The 23755-nt window shown below is 47.2% G+C and overlaps 1 protein-coding gene across 2 annotated transcripts in view; it reads left to right on the forward strand.

Annotated features, from left to right (window-relative positions):
- The window catches only part of LOC142567789 (methylosome protein WDR77-like), a 223545-nt gene that overhangs the window by 152382 nt on the left and 47408 nt on the right, over positions 1-23755 (forward strand). For both annotated transcript variants that reach the window (XM_075677941.1, XM_075677942.1), the window contains exon 7: positions 5949-6126. In XM_075677941.1, coding sequence (XP_075534056.1) covers positions 5949-6126 — 178 coding nt within the window. The remainder of the gene's footprint in view (positions 1-5948; positions 6127-23755) is intronic.

Consider the following 23755-nt stretch of genomic DNA (forward strand, 5'->3'; position numbering starts at 1 on the left):
GAGGTCTGCCCAAACCAAACAGAAATGACTACCACGCATTAGGGATAGCACACACAACAACAAATCTCGCCCTTTCCTCCAATCCCGCAAACTCGTCGCCAGACAAACAAATTACAGATTTCACCTAAAAACTTACACTAGCTGCATTAAACAGAGGAAAATCCCAAAAGGTCTCAGAATTAAGGTTAGATGCGCCCTTGGTTCTTTACCCTCCAGGCTATTAGTAAAGTGGAATGCTGTCATAGAAAATGCATCGCTTTCCCTTATCGACATTCTCCAAGAACACTGCAAAGAACAACTTATGATAATCTCTGATCAATTCGACAGCATAAAGTTAACTGAAACGGAAAGAAGAGAACTTAATCAATTCGTCCAAACTAAGGAGGAAGAATTACTAGATAAATACCAGCGCAAAGATATTAGAGCTGCAGATCCACCCAAAGAAACTAATGTAACCCCTGCAGCACATAGCTCCACCGACAGTCCTACAGGCGAGCATCCAGAGCACTGCAGCAATGTAGTAGACATATCCCAGAGTCTAAGCCCCGAAGAAGTTGATCTCCTGAAACGTGGTCTAACGTTTTGTCCGACGAACAACGCAGTAAACGAATACGAACTCCACAAAGATATAACAGAGTTTTCACGACGCATGCGCATCAAGGAGTTCTTTTTCGGTAGACCAGATGTAGGAAAAGAAGATAGAGACTCTCTTACACCACCTAGCACATGGACACCGCACGTAGACACACAGATTAAAGGTGTCATCAGAAATTCCCTTGAGCACATGTCCTACCTTCTCAGCTTCTGTCATGTCGTGATCAGCTTTACGACAAAGCGCCAGCACGTCCTGGATATATGAAACATAGGACTCTATGGGGGATTGGGCACGAGAGGCCAGTTTCTGCTTTGCGGAAATTTTACGGCCGGCTGGTTTGCTAAATAACTCTGTTAACCTCTCCTTGCATTGGTCCCAGCTGGTCAGCTCCTCTTCATGGTTTTCGAACCACGCCTTTGCCGTGCCTCTTAGGTAGAACAACAGGTTAGCTAGCATAAGTGTAAGGTCCCATCTGTTGATTCCACTCACACGTTCGTACATAGCTACCCACTCTTCAACGTCGGCGCCATCAGTCCCGCAGAAAGTTCAGGGATCCTTGGGCTGTTCAACCACAACCGAAGGGAACAGCGACGTAGCGGGCTATGTTGACGTTGGAGACGCCAACAATGTTGATCCTGAGTGCTCACTGTCATTCATGCTGAGGACGGTGATGCGACATCTACTGCGGAGCTCCGTTTCCAGCCGTAGTACCCTGCACCTCCACCAATATGTTACAGGGATGTTGGGAGCATAAGACTGTATTTACAATGTATATGCAAGCAGAGTCGGTGGGGTTAAAATGCCTGACTAGTAACAACACGCAGCAGCCAGTGTCTCGCTATCTTCTTCTTCCTCTCTCACTTCTTTCATCCTTCCGTAACCATATGGTACCACTTCAGTTCTTACGATAGTAGTCGTCTTCACTTTTGCTTTGCTCTTACATCCTTTTACCTTCGGCAGCAGAGTTTCTGCCAGTGGTGTTACCATTGACTCAGGGAACACTGCCATATTAAGACGGGAAATCTGATTGTTGCAAGTGGCAGCCTGTGCACGCACGACTTTTGGAGAGCCGATTCTAAACAGAGCATTCCTACTCCTCATTTTACAATCTTTGATTGGGAGAAGTCATATGGCACCAAACCCTTCTTTGCCTGACAGAGGTACTGCCAGCGTGGCCTTTAGTAAAGGAAATGCTTAGGTCTAAAAAATGCAGGGAGTTTTCAAGTGGAAGTTGGTGAGTATAAGAAAGCCCTTTACTGAGTTGTTCAAAAATGACTCAATTGCTGTCACAAGTAGTTAAACTGCCTTGTCTATTAAAAACATTAAAGAAGTCGTCCATACTTCTAAAAACTTTCAAAATGTTTAAAAACACTCCCCCAAACACCTCATAAAGTGCCGTGTCTATGACAGCTAAAAAAAATGTTGCACGAAAGAAGCACAATGCAAGAGCCGATACAAATTCTGCCTTTCTGCAGAAAACCCTTCGTCAAATCTGATAAAAGGTCTATTAAGATAAGTTTCTAAAAGCGCTAAAAAGTCTTCCACTGAGATACCAGCTGCGTTCTGGAAGGGAGTAGTGCCATTTGCTTCAATACACATCTTGACCGCGACAAACAGATTTTTATACGGAATGGAGTAAAAAAGATCTTCTACACCTACTGAAAGATCGGGCCGATGTCCCGGTTAGCCCTTGGACAGTCAACAACATTGTCAGAACTTTTTGTAAAAAAAAGATCATATATAACAAGGGTCCTCAAACTCTTTAAAATGAAGCAGCTGACTTGAACCTGCCACGTTCAACGCTCTAACGATTGTCCTGAATGGAATGCTGGGCTTGTCTTCACAGTAAAGAAAACACTTAGTGCTGTGCCCAAAGCGCCACTGATGATGCTAACTAATCTATCAGGATTAAAGAACTTGCACATTCTTACAACCTTGCTTTTTACTCTGGCTTAGAGTTCCTAATTGGTTTAAAATACGTCTTCAGTGCCTCAGAGGCTTTAACATCAAACATACCCTTCACGAACTTCCACTTGAAAATTTCCTGTATTTTTTAGACCTAAGCATTTCCTTTGCTAAATGCTGGCAGTACTTCCTTCGGGCACAGAAGGGTTCGGTGCGATATGACTCTTCCCAGTCAAAGATTGTAATGAGGAGTAGTAATGCTCTGTTTAGAATAGGCTTTCCGGAATTTGTGTGTGCACATGATGCAGCTTGCATTTAGCAATCAGGTTTCCTGTCTTAAGATGGCAGGGTTCTCTGACTCAATGGTAATGCCAGTGGTGGAAACCCTCCTGCAGAAGGTAACAGGATGTAGGAGCAAAGTAAGGGTGAGGACGAATACCATGGCCATAAGACCTGAAGTGGTATCGTATGTTCACAGGGTCACTCACAACCTAAGGAAAGTGGCAGGCAGGTTTAGAGTCCCCCTTGTCTTTTCAGCCCCTTCTAAGCTGGTTCGGCTCTGCCCTCGCACTTCCGGTGATCTTAAAGGAAGGTAAGGATGTGGCAAGAACCATGCCAAGCTGTACGCCAAATGCAATGTAGGAGTTGTGTATGAAATCCCCCGAGCATGTGGGAAGTCTTACATAGGGCAGACGGTACGGTGCCTGAATGATCAAGCCAGGGACAATGAACAAAAGTTAACTATAAAGATGAATTGGCGCACTTGCCGGTGCACTGCAATGCCTGCCCCTGTCAACCACTTTTCAAGGAGATAAAGATTCTGGGGGAGAAGCCAGGACCAGACTGCACGCTAACTGATGGAGGCACATCACATAAAAAACAAAGGCCAAGTCTGTGTTAGTGATTCTTCCATTAGGTTGTTTCAATCGGAGATAGATTTTTTTATAAGTGGTTGCCCCGCTAGGCTGATGAGTGTTCTTGTTGCTACTTCTGCGCATGTTACATTTGTCTCTATGTTGCTACATGTTACCATGAATAAATAAGTTGAAAGTTACCACCCGTGTTGTCTTTTTGTGTTTGCTTCCCTTGTCCTGGTCTTTGTTAGCGGTCAATATGATATGCAGTAAACACCAACTAGGCCAAACTCAAGTTCTACTGAAATGTCTGTGACGTGTTTTCAGCTCCTGAAATAGCTTCTGGTGGATTCAGGTAGCAAAAGCATATAGCCTTAGAGATTTCCTGCTACTACATGGCATCTGTGATGTATTTTTTGCTTCTGTAATTCAAGCAGCCAGTGAAAGCACAGCCTTTGAAATCCGTTACATTGCTGAGTTCGAGTTTGCAGGTTCGATTCAGGCCACAGTGACCAAATTTTAAAGGGCCCCTCACCAGGCGTCATAGCAAATTTTTGTTATACACTGGAAGTTATGTGTCCTCTAAGGAGTGTTCTGCTGCAAAAATTTTTCAAATCAGCTCATTAATAGCCGAGATAAAAATATTTCATTGACGCGAACCCATGATTTGAGGAGGCGAGCTCCACTGCCAAGCAAGAGACTCGCTCCACTTGCCGTGTCTCCAGCCTCTGGAAGCAAAATTCCTTCCCTACGTTCTCCCATACCGGACCTCGAGGATCGCGTGACGCATACGTCACGGGCCCCGCCTTCGTTTCTTTTTTTTTCTTTTGCGACGCTGCGCACTTTTGTTGACAGCATTGCACGGAAGCTGTTCTGATTGTCTGGCTTCGCGCAGCGAACGATTTTGCACGCTGTACAGAAGGACACATGACTAGCAGTATAATTCAGTGCTACACGAATACTGAGGCAAAACAAGCTGATCACGCGCTGGAACACGGTAGAAAATGGTACAGCTTCGGCACCTGCACAGCTGACCCACGACCGTGAGAACAAGCAGACGAAGCAGAAGTACATCTCTCTTGCTTCAGTGCGAAGTAAATCAAAGAACACATAGACATTCTGTTTGTGTGCTTTATTATTTCTCTAAACTTCAATTCGCCAATTCAAGCAACAGATCATACAAGTAAACGATGTCGCCTTGAATAATTCTCAAATCACGTGTGACCACAAGCAACGTCACACTGTGGACGCGAGTACATAGGCACAGGGACATGAGTACGTCACCGTCTGGCTTGAAGCGCGGTCGCCGTGAAGAAAAGGGAAAACAACATTTGGATTGAAATTTCAGACCTTTCTATGCCACATAGCAATGTAATTCTTTGCAAACACGATTGTTAGCCCACATTGTATGCTCTGAACTTGTCAGCTCAAAATTGCCACACCTGGTGACGGACCCTTTAATGGGCATGAAATGCAAAAAAACACTCCTGTACTTAGATATAGGTGCATGCTAAGGAACCCCAGGTTGTCACAATTACAATATAATCGCGAGTCTCCACTATGGCATGCCTCATGATTACATCATAGTTTGGCATGTTAAATTCAAGAATATAATTTAATGTGTCCCAGTGACAAGTTGGGGGGCAGTGTATGTAGGGGCTCATAATCAACCTTTCCGCAGTTATGGATAGTTTGAGGGCACTTGCTCCATGTTGCGTAATTAGTGGCTTCAAGTGGATGATTCAATATTCTGCTAGTTTTCCATAAGCATGTTTCTAAGTGCAATTGAACTTGTCTATGTAATGTAATTAAATATTGCCAGTTGCTGCTGGAAGAAAAATTGTGCAATGCTATAGTGGGTTTGTACAAATATTAAAATGCGCATAATTGGTGTCTTCTGTTGCCAGGATATGTCAGTTACTCGTTTCGCGTTGCAAAAATAACTCGGATTATGTGTCTGGTAGAGTGCAAATGAAAATATAAAATGAATTACGAACCTCTAGAATTTCCAACTATGTTTTTGTTTCATATTAGCACATGAACCCATGTCTCAACTTACGTATGTCCTAGGCATGCCTATTTATGTACAGCCAGTGGACGTCCAAAACAGGATGTCCAGAGTACATCCAAGCAGGATATGGACATTTCTTCTACTTCCTATGCACGTTCGTGATGGATATCCAGATGGATGGAGATTGAGACTCATGGCAGACGTCCCATGGATATCCGTGGTTACTTACGATGGCAATGATGATAGGCCATGCAGCTGGTGAAGAGTCAAAAGCCGATGCTGTATAGCCCTCTTATGTCTTCTAAATACTCTTTATTTAGCTCCATGAAGCATACTGTTTGGTGTTACAAGTGTTCTGGCTTGCACAAGTCACTGAAGCTGTACATGCTCTTCGGCTCTGCTTTTTGGGGTTAGGTTAGTGGATGTGGTCACTCGAGTCTCTGTGACCGGAGCAGGCGAAAGTGGTGCTGCATATAGGCAGTTGTAAGCAGAAACTGATATGGTCCACTGTGGTGGGGCAGAGCAAAGGTCAAAAATCTAAAACGTGGCAGCCCCATTGACAAGCGCATATATTGTTGCACAGGGGAGGGTTCCTGCGGCCCAACTACACTGGACTGGCAGCCCCTGAGTGCCAGCAGCTATGCTGTTGGCCTGTTGTCTGGAGCCCTGGCAATGCGTGACATCCGACAGCCCGCACAGGACGTGCTCCACGTGGAGTCAAGTGACAGGCCGCTGCACCGGATTCTTTTCTGCCCAGACATGTGAGTCTCATCTGCTGACAGTGGCATGGCAATGTGCTTATTAAACTCTGTCAGTAGTAAATATACAGTGAGCTGCAAAAGCTTATGGACTGCAGGATTTGAGAAAGCATTTTATTTCTAAGCAGTTTATGGACCATAGCCAGTAAATGTATGCAACACTGTGGTGTCCTCATGTACTCAGCATACAGGCTGTAAATTTTAATACCAGGCTGCTTACAAAGGCTGTAGAGGTATTTCTCAGGTCCTGTGGTCCTTAAGCTTTTTCAGTTTACTGTACGTACAAAGAATGTTTGGAGGGGGGAATGCGGAGTACGCCTGTTGCACTACAGTGCAAAGGTGCTTGGGCTGTCTTGTTTTTTTTCTCTATTGACCGTATTGTAATGTTCATTATTTTCTTCTTGTTTTTTACGTGGACCTTTTGTGTAGCTGTATGCTTCATGCTTCTTTTATTTATTTTCTGCACTTTGTAGCTAAGTTGAACTTCATTCTTCTCCATATCATTTCTACCTTGAGGATTCAGTTTAATAAATATGCTGTTCAGTAAATGAACATATATTAAATGCAAATTATTTGTACTTAGGCATTTCAAAATTATGGATGGTTTTAGTGTAATCTTCTGAGTACTTGTGTGAAATCAGTGTCAAATCATGCTCATTATAAGGCAGACGTGAAGACTGACACCTGTAATAAATACTTTTTAATGTTCAGTGTACAGTGCGTCTAAAGGACACTAAGCAACATTAAAAGTAACTAATGCATAAAATGCCAGAACCAGTAGGTTTACTTACTGTTGTCAAAAGGTTTCATCAATTACAGCGCTACTGGAACACTAGGCCTAAATACCCAGGCAGGTGGATATGTGCAAACATATGTTCTGTAAATAAGGCATCATTAACTATTGTATAAAGATGTGTTTTAGTGATCAGTACCAACAATCAATAAGTGTTGTATAATCATGTTACTCATGCTCCTGACTTTGCTCCTATCTTCGTAATCACGATGCTCCAATGCTTGGGGCCTGTGAGGCGACTTCAATGAATGAATGAATGAATGAATGAATGAATGAATGAATGAATGAATGAATGAATGAATGAATGAATGAATAAATAGGAATGCCAGATCTACTCCACCTCTCTGGCTAGAACCACGTGCTTGTTCGCACTCATCTATTTTGCTCAAGGTTGTCATTTTCTTTTATGCATGCATTTGTAAAACCATGTTCCGATGCACTACCTGCCTGCTTTGTCAAGAATAAATGAGAAGTTTGGGCCGTCTGCAGTAATGCCAGACAAAATGTATGTAATTTGAGGGAATGTAATGGTGCCACTATCTCTTACTGCAACAAAAAGTGTATGCTACTTTGTTTTGTGCTAACAATGACAGACAGTGCCGGCATTTTTTGGGGTGACTGTCATTGAGTGGATTGTACCGTATTTACTCAGTTCTAATGCCCTCGATTTGTAACGCACACCCATTTGCCGTGTGTGACCTAAAAAAAGAAAGGTCCGTTACAGTACCGCGCACCTCCCTCTTTCATACAGAAGCACAGCTTTCTCTCACTTGGAAAAACAAAGATTTGCTACTGTAGTGTTGGGCCTTCGCAACAAATGGCACTGCCGACGTGACCCAGGTCACATGCGACTGATGGCGCCAAATCGCTCTTGTGTATAAGTTACTTTCACCGGAATAAAGGTTGTTATCAGCATGGATCCGGCAGTGGTGCAGCCTCCGTGTCGCTGGGCTAGCAACACGACACTCTGGCGACGAGGATGTTTTCCACCGGGATTTCGCCACTCACCCCCCCCCATTCATTGACACCCCTGGCACACTGTCTATACCATGGCCCCGCTGGATACACCTATTTGAGATATTTTTACTGGCATCCGGAGCGACCAAACTATCCGCACCCCGCCGCCAAGCTCTTTTGCTGCACGGTCTGGGGACCAGAGGATAGCGAATTTTCGACACGCTTCCGCCGAGTGCGCTGCAAACCAAGATAGAGCAACGGAGTGCCGCAGCCGCTGCCACGCTCACGTCACATGGAGCTGCCGTCACGGAAACCACCACAACTGCCGGGACGCAGACGCTGCCGCACGACACAACCGCAGAAGCCCCATGCTTACCCGATGAGTACGACGTGGCCCTCGAGATGCTAACAACGCATTTCGCCACCCCATGCAACATTCACCTGCAGCGCCATCAATTCCGTGAGTGTCACCAACTGCAGGAGCAGCCTGTCACAGACTTCGCAAGATGGCGGCTCTTTGCAATTTTGCCACTCAAGCCGACAAAAACGTGTGTGAGCAGTTTGTAGCCGGTGTCCCTTGCCCGCGGCTCCAGGAAAGATTGCTGCTCGAGGGTGACAAACTGATGTTCGATCACGCTGTGCAGATAGCACTTCTGCATGAGTGGACCCAGCGCGAATCCGAGGCCTTCACTAGTACAGTGCACCGAATTTATCAGCAGTTACAAGACAATCTAACCGGACAGGGCCGACGAGAGGATCATCCCGATAGCGGCACATGCCCCCCCTAGTCACCGCCACTTCAGCTCACGCACGCACACCACATCCACGCCTGATCTTAATGCTGTCGCTGCCGTTCCCCCGGGCACCAGAACTGCAACTGTCTGCAGAAACTTCGGCGCTGCAAGTTGCTTGCCATCAGCATGTCCCGCTCACAGCTGCACATGCTTTGCCTGCAGATGCCACGGTCACTTTCTGAGAGCTTGTCGAAGCTCCCAGCACACACGAGAATAGCACTCTGCCGAGGTCCACGAAATCACACCGGAAGAAGATGCTGCAAGTGTCATTAGCATTTTTGTGGTCCGGATTGAAAAGCACACAGGCGTCTACATCGATGTCAAAGCTGCACCTGTAACCACGACGACGCACGCGCATGCCATGACGTTCCTGGGTGACACAGGCTCGGCCGTGTTCATTATGAAGGAGCATCTATTCCAGAGCCTGTTTAGCCACGAAGCACAGCTGACAAGTTCCTACCTCAGGCTGTTGGACTTCTGACACAGGAAAATTCCCATTCTCTGGGTATTTCACGCTCAAGTCTGGTACAAAGGGAAAGCAGCCATGATAACATTTCATGTTATGCCATGTGGGACACCTCTCCTCGGCCTGAATGCGGTTCAAGCCCTCAACCTTCGCATTATCAGAAAAGAATTGCGCTGCCGCCACCTATCCACGGAGGGACATGCAGAAGTTCCCGCCATGAGCCCCGGTTTGCAACCTCGAAACGCCACACCAAAAGCAGCGCTAGGCCCTCCTAAATTTGTTATGCCACCAATGCCATGATCATGTTTGGCCATTTGTTTTTGCCTGGCTTGGGACTTGTCAAAGGCGTGCAACATAAGGTCACGATGAAAAACTCGGTCGCGCCGGTCTCGTAGAAGCTAAGGCCCCTACCACTCTCTGTCCGCCAGTCGGTCTCCGACGAGATCAAGAAGCTACTTGCAGCAGATGTTATCGAGAGAATTAGCGCCTCCGAGTGGGTCTCTCCAATTGTAGCAGCTCGCAAGGCAGATGGTAGCATTCGACTGCGTCCATTTACGAGAGCCTAACAGAGCTGTAGTAGCAGACAGCTTTCCCTTGCCTGAGATGGAGCAACTGCTCCATGCCCTCAATGGAGCATGCTGCTTCTCCAGGGTGGACCTGGCATCGGCCTACTATCAAGTTGTGCTCCGCCCAGAAAGCAGAGACCTAACTGCGTCCATTACGCATGAGGGCCTTTTGAGGTTCAAGAGGGTCTGCTTTGGGTTGGCGTCAGCACCGGCTGCGTTCCAGCAGATCATGATGAAGATTCTTGAAGGCTGCAAAGGGGTCTTGTGCTACTTGGACGGCATAATAATTTTGGGAAGACTGAGAGCCAACACACAGAACCTGAAGCAAGTCCTTGAACAAGTAGCGGCAGCTGGGCTCAAGCTCAATGGGAAATGCGTATTTAAAACATCGGAGCTGTCTTTCTTAGGACATTGGGTCAGCGCAGAGGGTATAGCACCACTCCAGAACAAGGTTGATGTGATCCTTAAGGCTCCTGCGCCTACAGATGCAGTCACGCTACACTGTTTTTTAGAGCTAGTTGAATACTATGCCAAGTTTGTTCCACAAGTGGCAGATGAGGTAGAGCCAATGCGCTGTCTACTATGCAAAGACGCAACCTTCGACTGGGACAACGCCGCTACAGAAAGTTTCACGAGAATAAAAAGACTCCTAGCATCCCTCAAGGTCCTACGAATGTTTGACCCAACGTTGCCCGTCATTGTCTGAACAGATGCATCTGCATACAGTCCGGCCACCGTATTGCAACAAGTGGAGGGGTCCCACATGCGAACTGTGGCATTTGCAATGCAAATATTAACAGAGACAGAATGAAAGTACTCAGCTGGAGAGCGTGAAGCCCGGGCCTGTCTATGGGCCTGTGAGAAGTGGCACGTTTATCTCTGGGGCCGGCCGTTCACCCTATTGACAGATAACCAGGCTCTGGTCGCCTTGCTCTCGTCTGGGAGTACAGGACAGCAGCCCCTTTGTATCGCAAGGTGGACCGCACGACTCCTGTGATACAACTTCAAAGTCCAGTACCACAGCGGAGCCCACAACCAAGTAGCAGGTGCCGTGTCCCAAACACCTGTTCCAGAAACAGAGGGTGGCTTCCAAGTCGATGAAGAGGTTGCGTCTTCAGTTACATCGCCTGTACATCTAGAGGATCTTTGGTTTGCTTCCGCTGAGGATGGCATACTACAGCAGGTCACGCAATACATCCAGTCATCATGGCCAAACCGGAAAACACTTCCGACAGAACTGACACCCTACCATGATTTACGAGAGGAGCTTTCTGTAGTGGATGGGCTTCTTTTATGCACAGAACATGTTGTGGTACCTGCAAGCTGACTGGTACCTTCATCCATTTAGCCTACGAGTCCCACCCGGGAATAGTCAAGACCAAGCAATGCATCAGGGAAAGGTACTGGTGGCCGTGTCTTGACAAGCAAGTGGAGACCGCCATCCGAAGTTTCACTGTTTGCCAAGCCTCAGACAAGTGCACAAAGAACTTACAAGCATCACTTCAGCCTGTCCCACAGCCTGACAGGCCCTGGGACAAAGTGTCAATAGGCATCATGGGGCCCTTTGAATGTGCACCAACTGACTGTCGGTTTGTCATTGTGGTGGTGGACTACTTCTCCAGATGGCCAGAGATTGCGTTCTGCAGTGACATCACTTCCCGCACGGTGATCAACTTACGTCAAGTGAATTCGAGTGTTTCCTAGAGGACAGGGGTATTAGACATTTTTCAGATTACCACCCTCAAGCCAATGGTGCAGTGAAAAGGTTAAACAGGGTGCTTAAATCATATATGCAACTCTCTCTATCAGAGCAGCGACCCATCAAGGCCACCATTACAGAATACCTGGGTATCTACCTCGTCACCCCCCACAGCGCCACTACTCTTTCCCCAGCATTGTTGCTCCATGGACGTCACACGAGGACATCATTAGATGTCATCGGCCAGCCAACCGCAGACTTCAGCACCCACTCTGCCCGCGAACTGTGTAGACTTCTTCGCCATGTATTCGATTACTAACAAAGAAACAAGGCATATTCAGACAAGTGGAGAGCAGCCAGGGAGCCCAAATTCAAAGTGGGTGCCTACGTGCATGTCGAATGTCCTCTACCTGGAATGAAAGGCACCTCCAGTTTTGGTGCTCCACTAAACATTCTGAAATGCATAGGTCGTAGGTCATTCCACCTCGAGGACGGCCGGACATGGAACGCCTCTCAATTGTCCTCTGTGCCCCACGTAGCTGTACAAGAAGCAACAGTGAGACAAGAATCCCTGCCGGGGAATATGGACATAGACATGCCAGCAGGCAACGCCAGAACTCGGACACCGTCCTTATAAACACTGAGCACCGCATCCCAAAGAACACCAACGACTGATGACGCACAGTTTCCAGAACCACTGGTTTCACCACTCCCTCCTTGCATGCCGAGTCCATCTACACGTCCGGGGAGCCCACTACAGTCGAACCTGGCTATATCGGACTCGAAAAAAACGCCTATCAGTTCGATATAGAGCATAACTCGATATAAGCCTGCTAAATAATTGGATGTCATAAAATAAAAGCACATACCATTTATAAAATCACTTTATTAATGGAATTAGCTTAATTTCGCATGAAATAGTCCTGCATTTTCTTCTGCTTGGGCAATTTCGCTGCCTGGGACGCACACACTTCTCCACATTGTCTAAGGAGTCGGAGCAGCTGAGGCCGCCACCTTCTGCATTCGTGCAGAAGCACCGGACTAGTGCAAGCGCACCAATCACTTCGAAGGACGTGGGCAAAGGACCGTCATTGCTTTCCTCATTGTGCCCAATTTCACTTGTGCTCGGTACGACATCGGCAATGTAGTCTTCGTTTTTGAGCTCTGCCGTGGTCGCGACACCATCATTTGCACTCACAAACTCGTCCACCGTTGATTCGCCAACAGCTTCCGGAAATTCTGACAGCTCGCTCCAAAGTTCGGCAACACCGACAACGGCTTCGTTGCATTCATCAGAATTTACAGTCATCACCAAGCACGCGGAAGCTGGCACAGCTGAAGCAATTTCCAATGAACCACTCGTACACGGCCATGCGTACGCGTCCAGCGCCACGGGCACCGGATCGCGAGTTTGGCCGCTTTAGCCCTAATCACCCCCTTATTCTTCAAGATCATGCTGAGAGTGCTCCTTGAAATCTTGCACTCTGCGGGGACATCCGACTTCTCACCGCGTTCGACCCGACTTATGATTTCGAGCTTCACGATGAAAGGCGAATTCTGCCGCTTCATCATGGCAACAATGCGGGAGAAGGTCCACAAGATGCACACACAATGAACCAGAAAAGCAGCGAGACAACTCGCACTTTCGCCATCTTGCACGACAAGGGCACAAAAGCCTGTGATTGGCTGTCTGAGCAAGCGCTGTGGGTGGGTCAGCATCATTTTTTGCAGGGGAGTGTCGACGGCTCGCTTTACGCAGTGCGGTCACAGTAGGGAGAGCGGTTAGATGGAGCCGCACCGCCGGGTTTCCCCACCACCATGAGGGAAAGCCAACTTCTGGGGGCATTTTTCCACCGCTTAACGTTCAATATATCGGGAGTCGCTGCTATTTTTGTTTGATGTAAGCATAATTTTTGCTATATATATTTATTGTAACTATACCTTGTCCAGAAATTGTTCGATATATAGAATAATTCGATGTAAACGGGTTCGATATAGTCGGGTTCGACTGTAGCTGGAACCGTGACCTCTGGACTGTGTACTGATCGTGGTGGTGAATCAGGAAACCCTCATCAGCCAGTAGAGTCAGGGCTGTGCCGTTCTACACGGGAGCGAAGACTGCCAGCAAAGTTCAGGGCTATGTGCCATGAACTTACTGATTGCAGTGACTTTATTAGGCAATCGCCACCAGTGACTTTACTATCAATTTGTTAGCGCAATTATTTAGTTGGCCACCACGAGCAGTGGCGGTTTTTTGGTTATGTGCATACAACCTGCGTTCTCTTTTTGAGGGAGGGCTAGATGTAGTGTCGTGCCTTCGCAACAGATGGCACTGCCAGTGTGATGCAGGTCACGTACGATTGATGGTGCCATAGCGCTCTTGTATATAAGTTCCGTTCACCGGAATAAAGGTTGTTATCGGCATGGAACCGGCAGTGGTGTAGCCTCCATGTTGCTGGGCTAACGACATGACAACTCCCTATGCTCTAAAGTTGCGATTAATTAAAATATTAGCAGTTTCGCCCGAAAGGCGAAGCATTGATTGTGATTGCAAATTAGTCGACTGCTATACGAAGTAACGACAGTAGTTTAGGAAACGAACTTGTAAATATTCGCTTACTAACTAATTAACAAGCATGGTGTCACGCGGCCACAAGCAAACATAAACACGTCTCACTCAGTGACCGCGGAAACTTGCTGCCAAGTGCTGGAGGGAAGATGTGCGGTAGCAGGAGCGAGCGAATTGATCTTCATGCTGCATCTCACTTCGACACAAACTAAGCGACAAGAACACAGCATGGTGTGCCTAGACGTGCAGACTCTGTCCTCATCGCAGATTACTTTCAAAATAGGGGCCATGCGGCCATGCCTTACGTCGCAGCTGCCGGAGTAGAATGCCTCTCCTGTTTGTCCCAGTCGCGCACACAAGTTTCGGAACTCCAAATGCCTGTGATGTGGCCCGATTTCCATCCGTCTCCACACATGTGATCACTTTCTTTTTAATTGCTGCATCATGATGAAGCCGCCGTGTCTTTGTAGTCGGCACATCCATGCTGATAGAGCAAACACAGATAACGAAAAGACAGATGATGGACTAACCCAAACACAATTACCACAGCACGAGGAGGAAGCTACGGTAGCTAGGCTTGAAGCACATATGAGGAGGCCATTTGAAATGCCAATGGTGATGTGGTAACACAGATTTAGGGTCGTACTCAATGCTATTGCGGACGCAATATTTGGACCCGTTTTATCAGGGAAAAAAGTGTGTGTTAGATTCGGGTAAATATAGTAATCCCTGTGTAGAAAGTCACTGTTAAATTCATCCAGCACTCTCTTGTGACATAATATGCCCAGCCCTTAAGGGACCTACCTTCCTATTTTTCTACATTTTAAGTAAAAAAAAACTAAAGGGCAATGCTACATTGGCTCAGGCTAAGGAATAATTTTTTCTGTACTCTGTCAACCCATCTGGTGGAAAGGGTTGGTTACTAGCGAAGAATGAAGGCCCAAGTTTTTTTTTTTGTGTGTGTGGATTTCATCCCAGAGCTGCTCATTTAGTACTTCAATGTACTGACAGTGGAGTACAGTGGCATCTCGATAAACAGAAATAGCTTAAACGGAACTGCCTCTTAAACGGAACACCATCCTCATGGTTGGTTAGTTTTGTATGCATGCAATTGTACTCAGCTTTGTCTCTCAGTAGATGGAACTCTTGATAAACAGAACCAGTTTCCCTGGTCCTTTGATGTTCCCCTATAAAGAGAGTCCACTGTATCTTCATATGTTTAGATGAGAAGCAGGAAAGCCCAGGAGCCCGATTTTTGTTAGTTGCGATCATGTGAACTCAAGGAAAGCATAAGGGAAACTATTTGTTCAGCTAAACCCACTTTTGGACCCTTTTCGCAGAGCAGTTTGCTCCAGAGGAACAAGGTGATGCTTTTGGAGGCATGCTGCCTCAGCTAAAGCGTGCAAATGAGAAACCATTAGTGCTTCTGCCTTGCTGCTGGGCTAGTGCTGTGTGTGTGCATTTGGTAGCTGCACAAATAGACTGGCATATTGAGGAATGAAATTAGTATGTGTGGTCAAATTCACAAACCGCTGCTACATAAGGACTGGATTGCCTGTCTTGAGAGCTGCTCATTACACAGTGAGAAAGGGAGTAGCGCTGCCTCATGTTATAGTAAGTTTCTGGCAGCTTATCTACACACATTCATCCCCAACTAATACACCAAACTTAGGACCACTTTATCACCAACGTATAAGCAATAAGTGAATGGGCCCTTAAATTATTGCGCCAAAGCATCGGTAATGGCAACTGCAACAGCACACAAATGTTCGAAGCTGAGTGTTTCGTGCCGGTCCATAAAGTAAGCGAGTGATGAGCAATAATAGGCCTTTGCTGCAAGCTATCACAAAGTACAGAACATCTACCATATAACTTAGGGTAGGGGCCGCACTTTCTTTTTTCACAATTTGGCAAGGTGCGGCCCTTACACGGGACCGAACCTTTTGGTCAAAATGTTCCAACGCAGCCTGCGACTTTGGACACCCCGGTTGTACCATTGCATGAACGGTGAAAGGTGAAAGATGCACATGCGTGGCATCGAGGCACCGAGTGCGATTGCTTCTCCATTGGAAACATTTTTTTCTAAATTTTGAGCTGTAAACTTAGGGGTGCCGTCTTTACACAGCTTCAGCCCTTACGCGAGCCTATATTTATTTATTTATTTATTTGTAAAATACCTTACAAGGTCCCTACATGGGGATTGAGTACGGGGGGCTTACAATCAGTAACATACAATCTATTAACAACAATAGCAAATGAAATCAGCAGCCAAGTGCACAGCTTAAAAGTCAGAGAAACATATTAGCTACATAAAGATGCATATGATTACAATAAAAAGGAACAATATAAGTTTGTAACAAACGTATTACAGTGCAAGAAAAAGATAGAAAAAAAAAATTACACAGAACAGTGAGTGTGATATTAATGGTTAACATGGGTTAAGCGAGTTCAGTGATTGCTTGAATTTTTCACGGTCAGTTTCCGCAACTATGTTGTCGGGGAGGCTGTTCCAGAGCCGTGGTAAGTTCCGAGCCCTTGTGGGCAGCAAGAACAAGTCTATTGCAACTGAAGAAACCCACAACCAATTAGGCAGAAAATAAACAATCAGATAGCGATCGCACCAAGAAATGTTATACAGTCGCTGACTGATAAGTCAGACACCGATAATCCAGACATGCTTGCTGATTAAGACAGCTTCATGGCACTGGCAATGGCTCCATATTGGGGGCCAGGACTTACGGAGTCGCCATCTGTCGGAAGTGCCTCCCTTGTATATGAAGGATCATGCAGCACGCTCCTCATAGGTTTCACTTATGACGCTCAATAAAAACACCACGTAGCAGCCCTCCTGGACATTTATGTAAGTACTCTCAAAACGAGGGAAGTTTTTGACTGTAGGTATAATAATCTTGGGCAAACTGAAAACACAGAATCGTTTACAGACGCTACCTTTACCGAATACATACAGGGAACGCCACTGCGCGCAGTCGCCGTGATGGAGTCTCCCGAACCGGCTTTTTGCGTCGAAGGTAGGCAAACGCTGAGAGTAAACTATGTTAAATATGTTCTTATAGTGGGTTGTCTGTATAACCAAATGGAGCATACGAGAATGAAGCCTCAATGCAGCGATCGCATGGGTTCGCAGCAACCGACTACGAGTCTGCATGCATGTCTGCGCGCAATGTTTGGTTTCGCTGTGAGTGCATTTTCGCACCGTGCCATGAGCTTTAGCCCACAGCATATGAGCATTTGACAGTACACTAGCAACCATTGTTGCGCGGACGCTATCAGAACTGTTCAAAAATAATTTCGTTATAGAAACTTCGACGCCTACGGCGATGTGATGTGACGATTCAATCTTTTCTTTTTGTCGTCTAAAATAATTCTTGAACATTTCAATATTATTTCTCAAGTTGCGTCGCACTGTATGTTTATCGGTCTTCTCAGCATGCGATTTCCCTCGAGATCTGCTTCTTTCTCGTAATCCAGTGCATTAATTCATAACACAAACATGACCATATGCCATGCCTTTTTTTTTAATGTGTGTCTTACCACTCCTTTTCCGTTCCAGTGAACTTGCCAGTATCTAGCATCAACAAGTTTATAGACCAAATGGTCATGACATTAGCCGGGCAGCGGGCGCAGGCGAGCGTCTCAGTACGCCTCTTCTGCTACTCACCGAACATCGCAGTCCCAGTGCTGTAGCAGAAATGTTCCTCGCGTCTTTGTTTGCTGCATACCCGAGTTGCAGCCGATGGCTGTCTGTCGGTTCTAAGTTTCACAAGCCAAGCTTCACGCAGCTCCTTGTCCTGTGGCTATGTGTGAATAAGGCTGACACCGGGCTCCGTTGCGTACATCCGGCACTGAGCAGTCACCTACCATGCTGCACGCCTCCAAAGGCAGCCACTACCTATCATAGCACTTTCAAATGTTGTCAAGCAGACACCCAATGCGGTAAAGCCTCACCACTTAATCAGAACCGCAGCACAGCTGGGACGTTAAACTTTCATTTTCAGCTTGCTTCAGCGCTTCCGAAGCAGCCGACGCAGCCGCTGTGTCCACGTGATCCCTCTTGCCACGTCACGCCGACGATGGTGCCAGCATTTCAAGTGGTGGAGCTTGCCCCCAATACTTAATGTGTAAAGACGATTGATATTTTGGACAACCGCCAGCTCTACATCCGATTATCGGCGCTCCATCCGTGGCTGTAGCGTACGCCGACTCTGCCGACATTATCTCCTCGGGCAACCTCGACAAGACATCAAATATGGCTTCAGACACACGAGACATCTAATATGGCCTCAGGTTACACATTAAATAGTAATCTCTGAGGCCTTGCCTTGGTCGCAGCACTACACCTCAGATTTAACTGCAAATGCCGGTCTTGGAGGCTTTGCCTGAATTATAGGTCGCACCAACATTATGATCATCACATCCTATTTTGGCAACCGCTTATGTGACCTGCTCTTGCTTTTCTGCTTGTTGAGTTTGCCTTTTGGACACCATTCCGCTTTTCTGTGCTTGTTTGTATAGTTTGCGCTCCAGACAGTGCTTTGCTGGCTCCAAGAAGTCTTTCTCATGAACTTATTGACTGGCCATGTCAAATGGCACCAACGGTGCCCTTGCAGTCCAACTCGGAACGATTCTCAAGTCGCAGTTCGAATGACTTCACAACTGCCACTTCCCACAGTGTGCTCATATGCAGACGTCATTGATGACCTGCTAGGCTGCGGTGTGGCAATTTCTACCGCTGTCACATTTGAAGACTTTGCAGACATCGACAGCGGGGTATTGTCGTGTTCCCAACTGAACGATTGCAAAATAATTGAGCAAGTTCTCCAACCGTCAAACGACTTTAACTCGGATGATGATGATATGCTGTGTGCTCCAGAGCCTTCACATGCAGACTCAAGCATTTGCGGTCCTTGCATTGGCATACAGCAACAGCACAAAGCTGGCAGAAATAGGAGAGGCGTACTTGGTTAGCATGTAAGCGGAAGTTTTTGCAGCAACGAATCGACTACTTATTCCTTGCACAGGGGCCTTAAGACACAAATACAGTCGAACCCACTTATAACAATACCGGTTTTAGCAATATATGGTTTATAACAGTGAAAACCACTGCACCGTCAGCTTTTGTATGTTTTCTATGGGGAAATAACCCACTTACTACAACGTCTCCATTCCACATTATTGGTTATAAGGATGAAGTCTGGCTGCTGGTTGTCCATGTCAAAAGGTAATTGAATGCGAAATCTTCGAAAAGAAAAAAGAAAAAGTGAAATTCGAGCTGCTGCACAATCGCCAGCCACTCCAATTACCGTCGCACACTTCTCTGCATGAGAGATGCACGCCAGCCTTACGTGCAGCTCTCCAGTCACTCTTCCACCCCTCTGATCACGAATGAGCTGCACCCGTAGCTCTGCGCCATGCCACCCTCTGAAACACAGATGGACTGCACCAACTGCGCTGCCAATGTTGCTCCCAGATTGCTCACTCGACCCTCACAGTTGGTTCTTTATTCTATGACCCTCAGTCTGCGCAATTCTGCTGATTAAGTCACTTGTGCTTGTCTTTGTTCATTGCATCGAAGTCGTTCTTGGCCACATTGTTTCTCAGCCTTGTTTGACTTGCCGTCGAAATGGAAGATGGCTGATCCATCCGTTGATCATCGGCAATGTACGACGTTGCCAGTGAAAAGAAACGCACTGCTGTAGATTTGGAAACAAAGTGCTTCTAACCGATGAGGCGATCTGTCGCGAACGTTTTTTGCATCGGATAGCAACAGTGACAGCCACAGTGGCAGCACTGACGCAGTAGGGCAGGCTGCCTCAACATCGTCCCCGCAAGAGGTCCTGTAGATGATTCAGTCCCTCATGGGTTTGTTCTCACGAGGGACCTTCTGCTTCAATACATGGAGCACCTGGATGCCTTGGAGAAGAATGTCGTCAAGCTTCGCATAAAGCAAGCAAGGCTGATGGACATGCAGTTTTCTCGTGCAAGCCAGTGGGAAGCACATGGTGAGATGCTTGTGCCGATCTCACTCCAGCGTTTCTTCTGTATTTCTCAAGCTGACATGCTGCTGCAGCAACCTCCCACATTTTTTTAAAAGGTGCCTTTTGGGACCACCGAACTGATGCCTGGGCGGAGCTCGTATGTCACTTACCGTCCGTGACCCTTCTTTGCAGTTGTTATAGCACTGCCATTCTTCATCATCTACAGCCGCAGCTTGTTAGCAAAACGTGATCGGAGAACATAGGAAGCAGAGTTAAACATATAAACGAGTCAACACAATCAGAAGCCGGATGGAAGAAGGTGTTGGGGAGGAGAACTGGCCTCCCTGCGATTATAGTTTTCTCAGAACAGCTAGGCCACCTCCCATTTTGAGTTAAAATTGTTTTTTTTTCATGCAACCTGGTTATAACAATTATTGGTTGTAAGAATTGAATTTTTGTGGCACTTGAATGTTGTTATAAGTGGGTTTGAGTGTAGAGAGAGAGAACTAAACTTTTATTTTCCGAAACGGTAAACCGAGTCAGAACCCGGTTCACCCTCGTGGGAAGACTCCTTATTCCAAGAACCTTCCGGCTTGGGCTGCCTCCTTGGCCCGGGCGACAAGACTGCATTGGTTGTCCAGGTCATCGGACGAAAGCTTGGCCTCCCACGTTTCAGTTGTCGTATGGATCTGCAGTGAGTTGGGGCGCTCTTTTTGTGCTTCTATGGGGCGGCTTTCTTAGGAGTCGTCTTGTGGAGCTTGTGAAGTAGGGTCTGCGGATGTGTCACGCAGTGGACAATCCTGGACCATGTGTTGCAGGGTGTCTGGAATGTCACAATGGGGGCATGTGTCTGAGTACTGCGTAGGTTACAGTCTGTGCATGATTATTCCGTGCACGTAGGTGTTGGTCTGTAGTTGGCACAGGATGACTTCTTCCTTTTTGCTCAGATTCTTGTGTGGTGAAGCATACATTCTTCTTCTGAGTCGGTGGTGTTGCAGAAGCTCCGAGTACTTTAGGGCGATGTCATCAACGTTGGTGGCCTGCCTAGTGTGGGATGGCAGGAAAGCCCAGCGGGTATGCTCACGAGCAGCGGCGTGTGCCGCCTCATTTCCTGTCATGCCCTGATGGCCTGGAACCCAGTTGATGAGGGTGTCTGGAAACGGGGCGCATGCGATGTGATTTTTAGTATTTTGAGCACTGTTTCTGATACGCGTCCTTTTTGATAGTTGCGAGCTGCTGCTTGAAAGTCTGTTAGTATTACTGCTTACTGCGTGGATTCTGCAGTCTGCAGTATTACTGCGCGGATTCTGCTTTGCCAACGCACCTTATGATAAGTTGGATGCATATTGCGCGGTATACTTGCAACGCTGATACAGTCCCGGACTGCAGGTGGGATTGTTGCTTTCTGGTGTCTGCAATGAAGCTTTCACTGTAGTTCAGGTAGCGCAAAACTGCACGTCCGGTGGGTGTGAGCTTGAGCCGCTCTAGTTGGCTGATCTTATGAGCCTCGACAAGCTCTTCCTAGGTATTGTGGACTCCGAGCTTGAGGAGTTTCTCCGTTGGTGCCATGGGTGGGAGGATCAAGGCTACTTTGATTGCCTTTTGAATGACAACATTGAGTTTCTTGATTTCTGCCGGCTTGAGTGTCAAGTAGGGAGTTCCATAGGTGATACAACTAGTTAGGAGAGCTTGAATTATGCTTAGTGTGTCGTGCTCCTTGAGTTCGCTTCTTTGGTTTGTGATCCTCTTGACAAGGTGCGTAACGTGTGACAGTGTGCATTGGAGACGCGGGAGAGTGGCCGCCCCTGATCCGTCCTTGTGGATGTGAAGTCCGAGTACGCAAAGAGAGTCGACTGTAGGGGTCTTGGTTCCGTTGAGCGAGACGCTAGGATCGGGTTCGATATAGTTATGTGGTCTTCCTCGTGCCCATGCTCTCAGGACGAGAAGCTCCGACTTTTCGGGTGCGCATTGGAAACCGCAGTCTCAGAGGTATCTTTCGATAGTGTCGATGGCTTCTTGTAGATTGCGTTCTTGTTGTCCAGTAGTATGTGCTTTGGTCCAGAGCGTGACGTTGTCTGCTTAAAGGGCATGGCATAGGTTTGGGATGGCGTTCAGTTGTTTCGGTAACTTGATCATTGCGATATTGAAAAAGAGGGGTGAAATAACTGATCCTTGTGGGGTTCCTTTGTTTGGTAGCCGTAATTTATCGCTGCAAAGGTTGCAGATGCCTACTGTTGCTGTTCGGTGTGTCAAAAAGCTGCTGATGTAGTTATAGATCCGGGCTCCGCAGCCTGTATCTTTGAGGTTGCGGAGAATGGCTTCGTGGCTCACGTTGTCAAATGCGCCCTCTACGTCGATTGCCAGGATTGATGATTTACGTCTGTGATCAAGGTAATCAAGCAAGTCTTCTTTGAGGAGCAGGAGTACGTCCTGCGTTGACAGATGCTGTCAGAATCCGAACATGGTGTGTGGCAAGTGTCCATTGTCCTCGAGGTATGTTGTTAACCGGTTGTGCACCATGTGCTCGAGGAGTTTGCCCACACAAGATGTGAGGGAAATGGGACGTAAGTTTTCGATGCGAAGGGGTTTGTTGGGTTTGGGGATCATGGTGACCTCCGAATGCTTCCAGGCTGCTGGTAGGTCCCCCTTTTCCCAGCAGTCGTAGTACTGTAGCAGTGCTGTAGTGACAGATTGCAGGAGGTTGCGTAAGAGCTTATTAGTTATTCTGTCCTTGCCGGGACTGGTGTTTCTAGTAAGTTTGGCTAATGCTGCGTGGAGCTCTGCCTGGGTGAATGGTCGATCGAGATCTGGGTTTGGTGCACCGTCGTACGTCTTTCCGCTCGCTGATGAAGTGGGCTTGTCAATGCTAAGTTTTTGCTGAAGCTCACGAAGGAGATCATCCTCGGATCCAGCATGATTGTGGATCAGTCTGCGCAGATCTTGCCTGTGTTGCGTTTTGGTGCGATCGGTAGCTAAGAGAGCGCGTAGGAGATGCCAGGTTTTCTTGGTGCTGAGTGTCCCTTATATGCTGTCACAAAAGGTGTGCCAATTTTGCCTGCTAAGTTGCTCCGCGTAATCTTGGGCCTGTATGGTGAGAAGGGCGATTCATTGCTTAAGTTTTCTATTGAGCTTTTGTCTCTTCCACCTCTTCAGGAGGCTTCTTTTGGCCTCCCAGAGATGAAAGAGATGCGGGTCGACTGCGGGGTTGTTGGTACTTAGCAGGATGCTCTTGTTGTGGTTTTCTGCTGTGATGAGAAGGCCCTTGAGCCAATGGTCGATGTCATCGATTGTTGTGTTGCCGCTGAGGTTGTCTCTGAAGGACTTCCAGTCTGTTAGTCGAGCAACTCCAGTCTTGGTTGGTTTCCGGTTATGCGCGATGTCAAGTTGGATAATGTGGTGGTCGCTTCCGAGTGTCTCCGAGAGTCGACTTCACTCGGCCCAGTGGACGTTCGCTGTGAACATAAGGTCCGGGTTTGTGTCCCTGGAGACACTGTTCCTGACTCTCGTGGCCTGCAATGGGTCGTTCCAGCGGGTCAGCCTGTGTTGTTGAACAGTGTCATGCACTCGCGCTCCCTTCTTGGTGGTGTTTGGATAAGCCCATGCTGTATGTGGGGCGTTGAAATCTCCCATTATGAGAACTTGATGGCCTTTCGTGCGTTTCCTGAGTTCACGGACAAAGTGGTCGAATTCCGGAAGTTGATCACGAGGAGGGCTGTATATGCTGGCGATAAAGAGGCTTTGCTGCGTTTTTCTGTCTGGTATGATCTCCACTAGGGTGTGCTCGATGGGGAT

Source organism: Dermacentor variabilis, unplaced genomic scaffold (genome assembly GCF_050947875.1).
Source record: "Dermacentor variabilis isolate Ectoservices unplaced genomic scaffold, ASM5094787v1 scaffold_14, whole genome shotgun sequence".
In the NCBI taxonomy this organism is placed as follows: Eukaryota; Metazoa; Arthropoda; class Arachnida; order Ixodida; family Ixodidae; genus Dermacentor; species Dermacentor variabilis.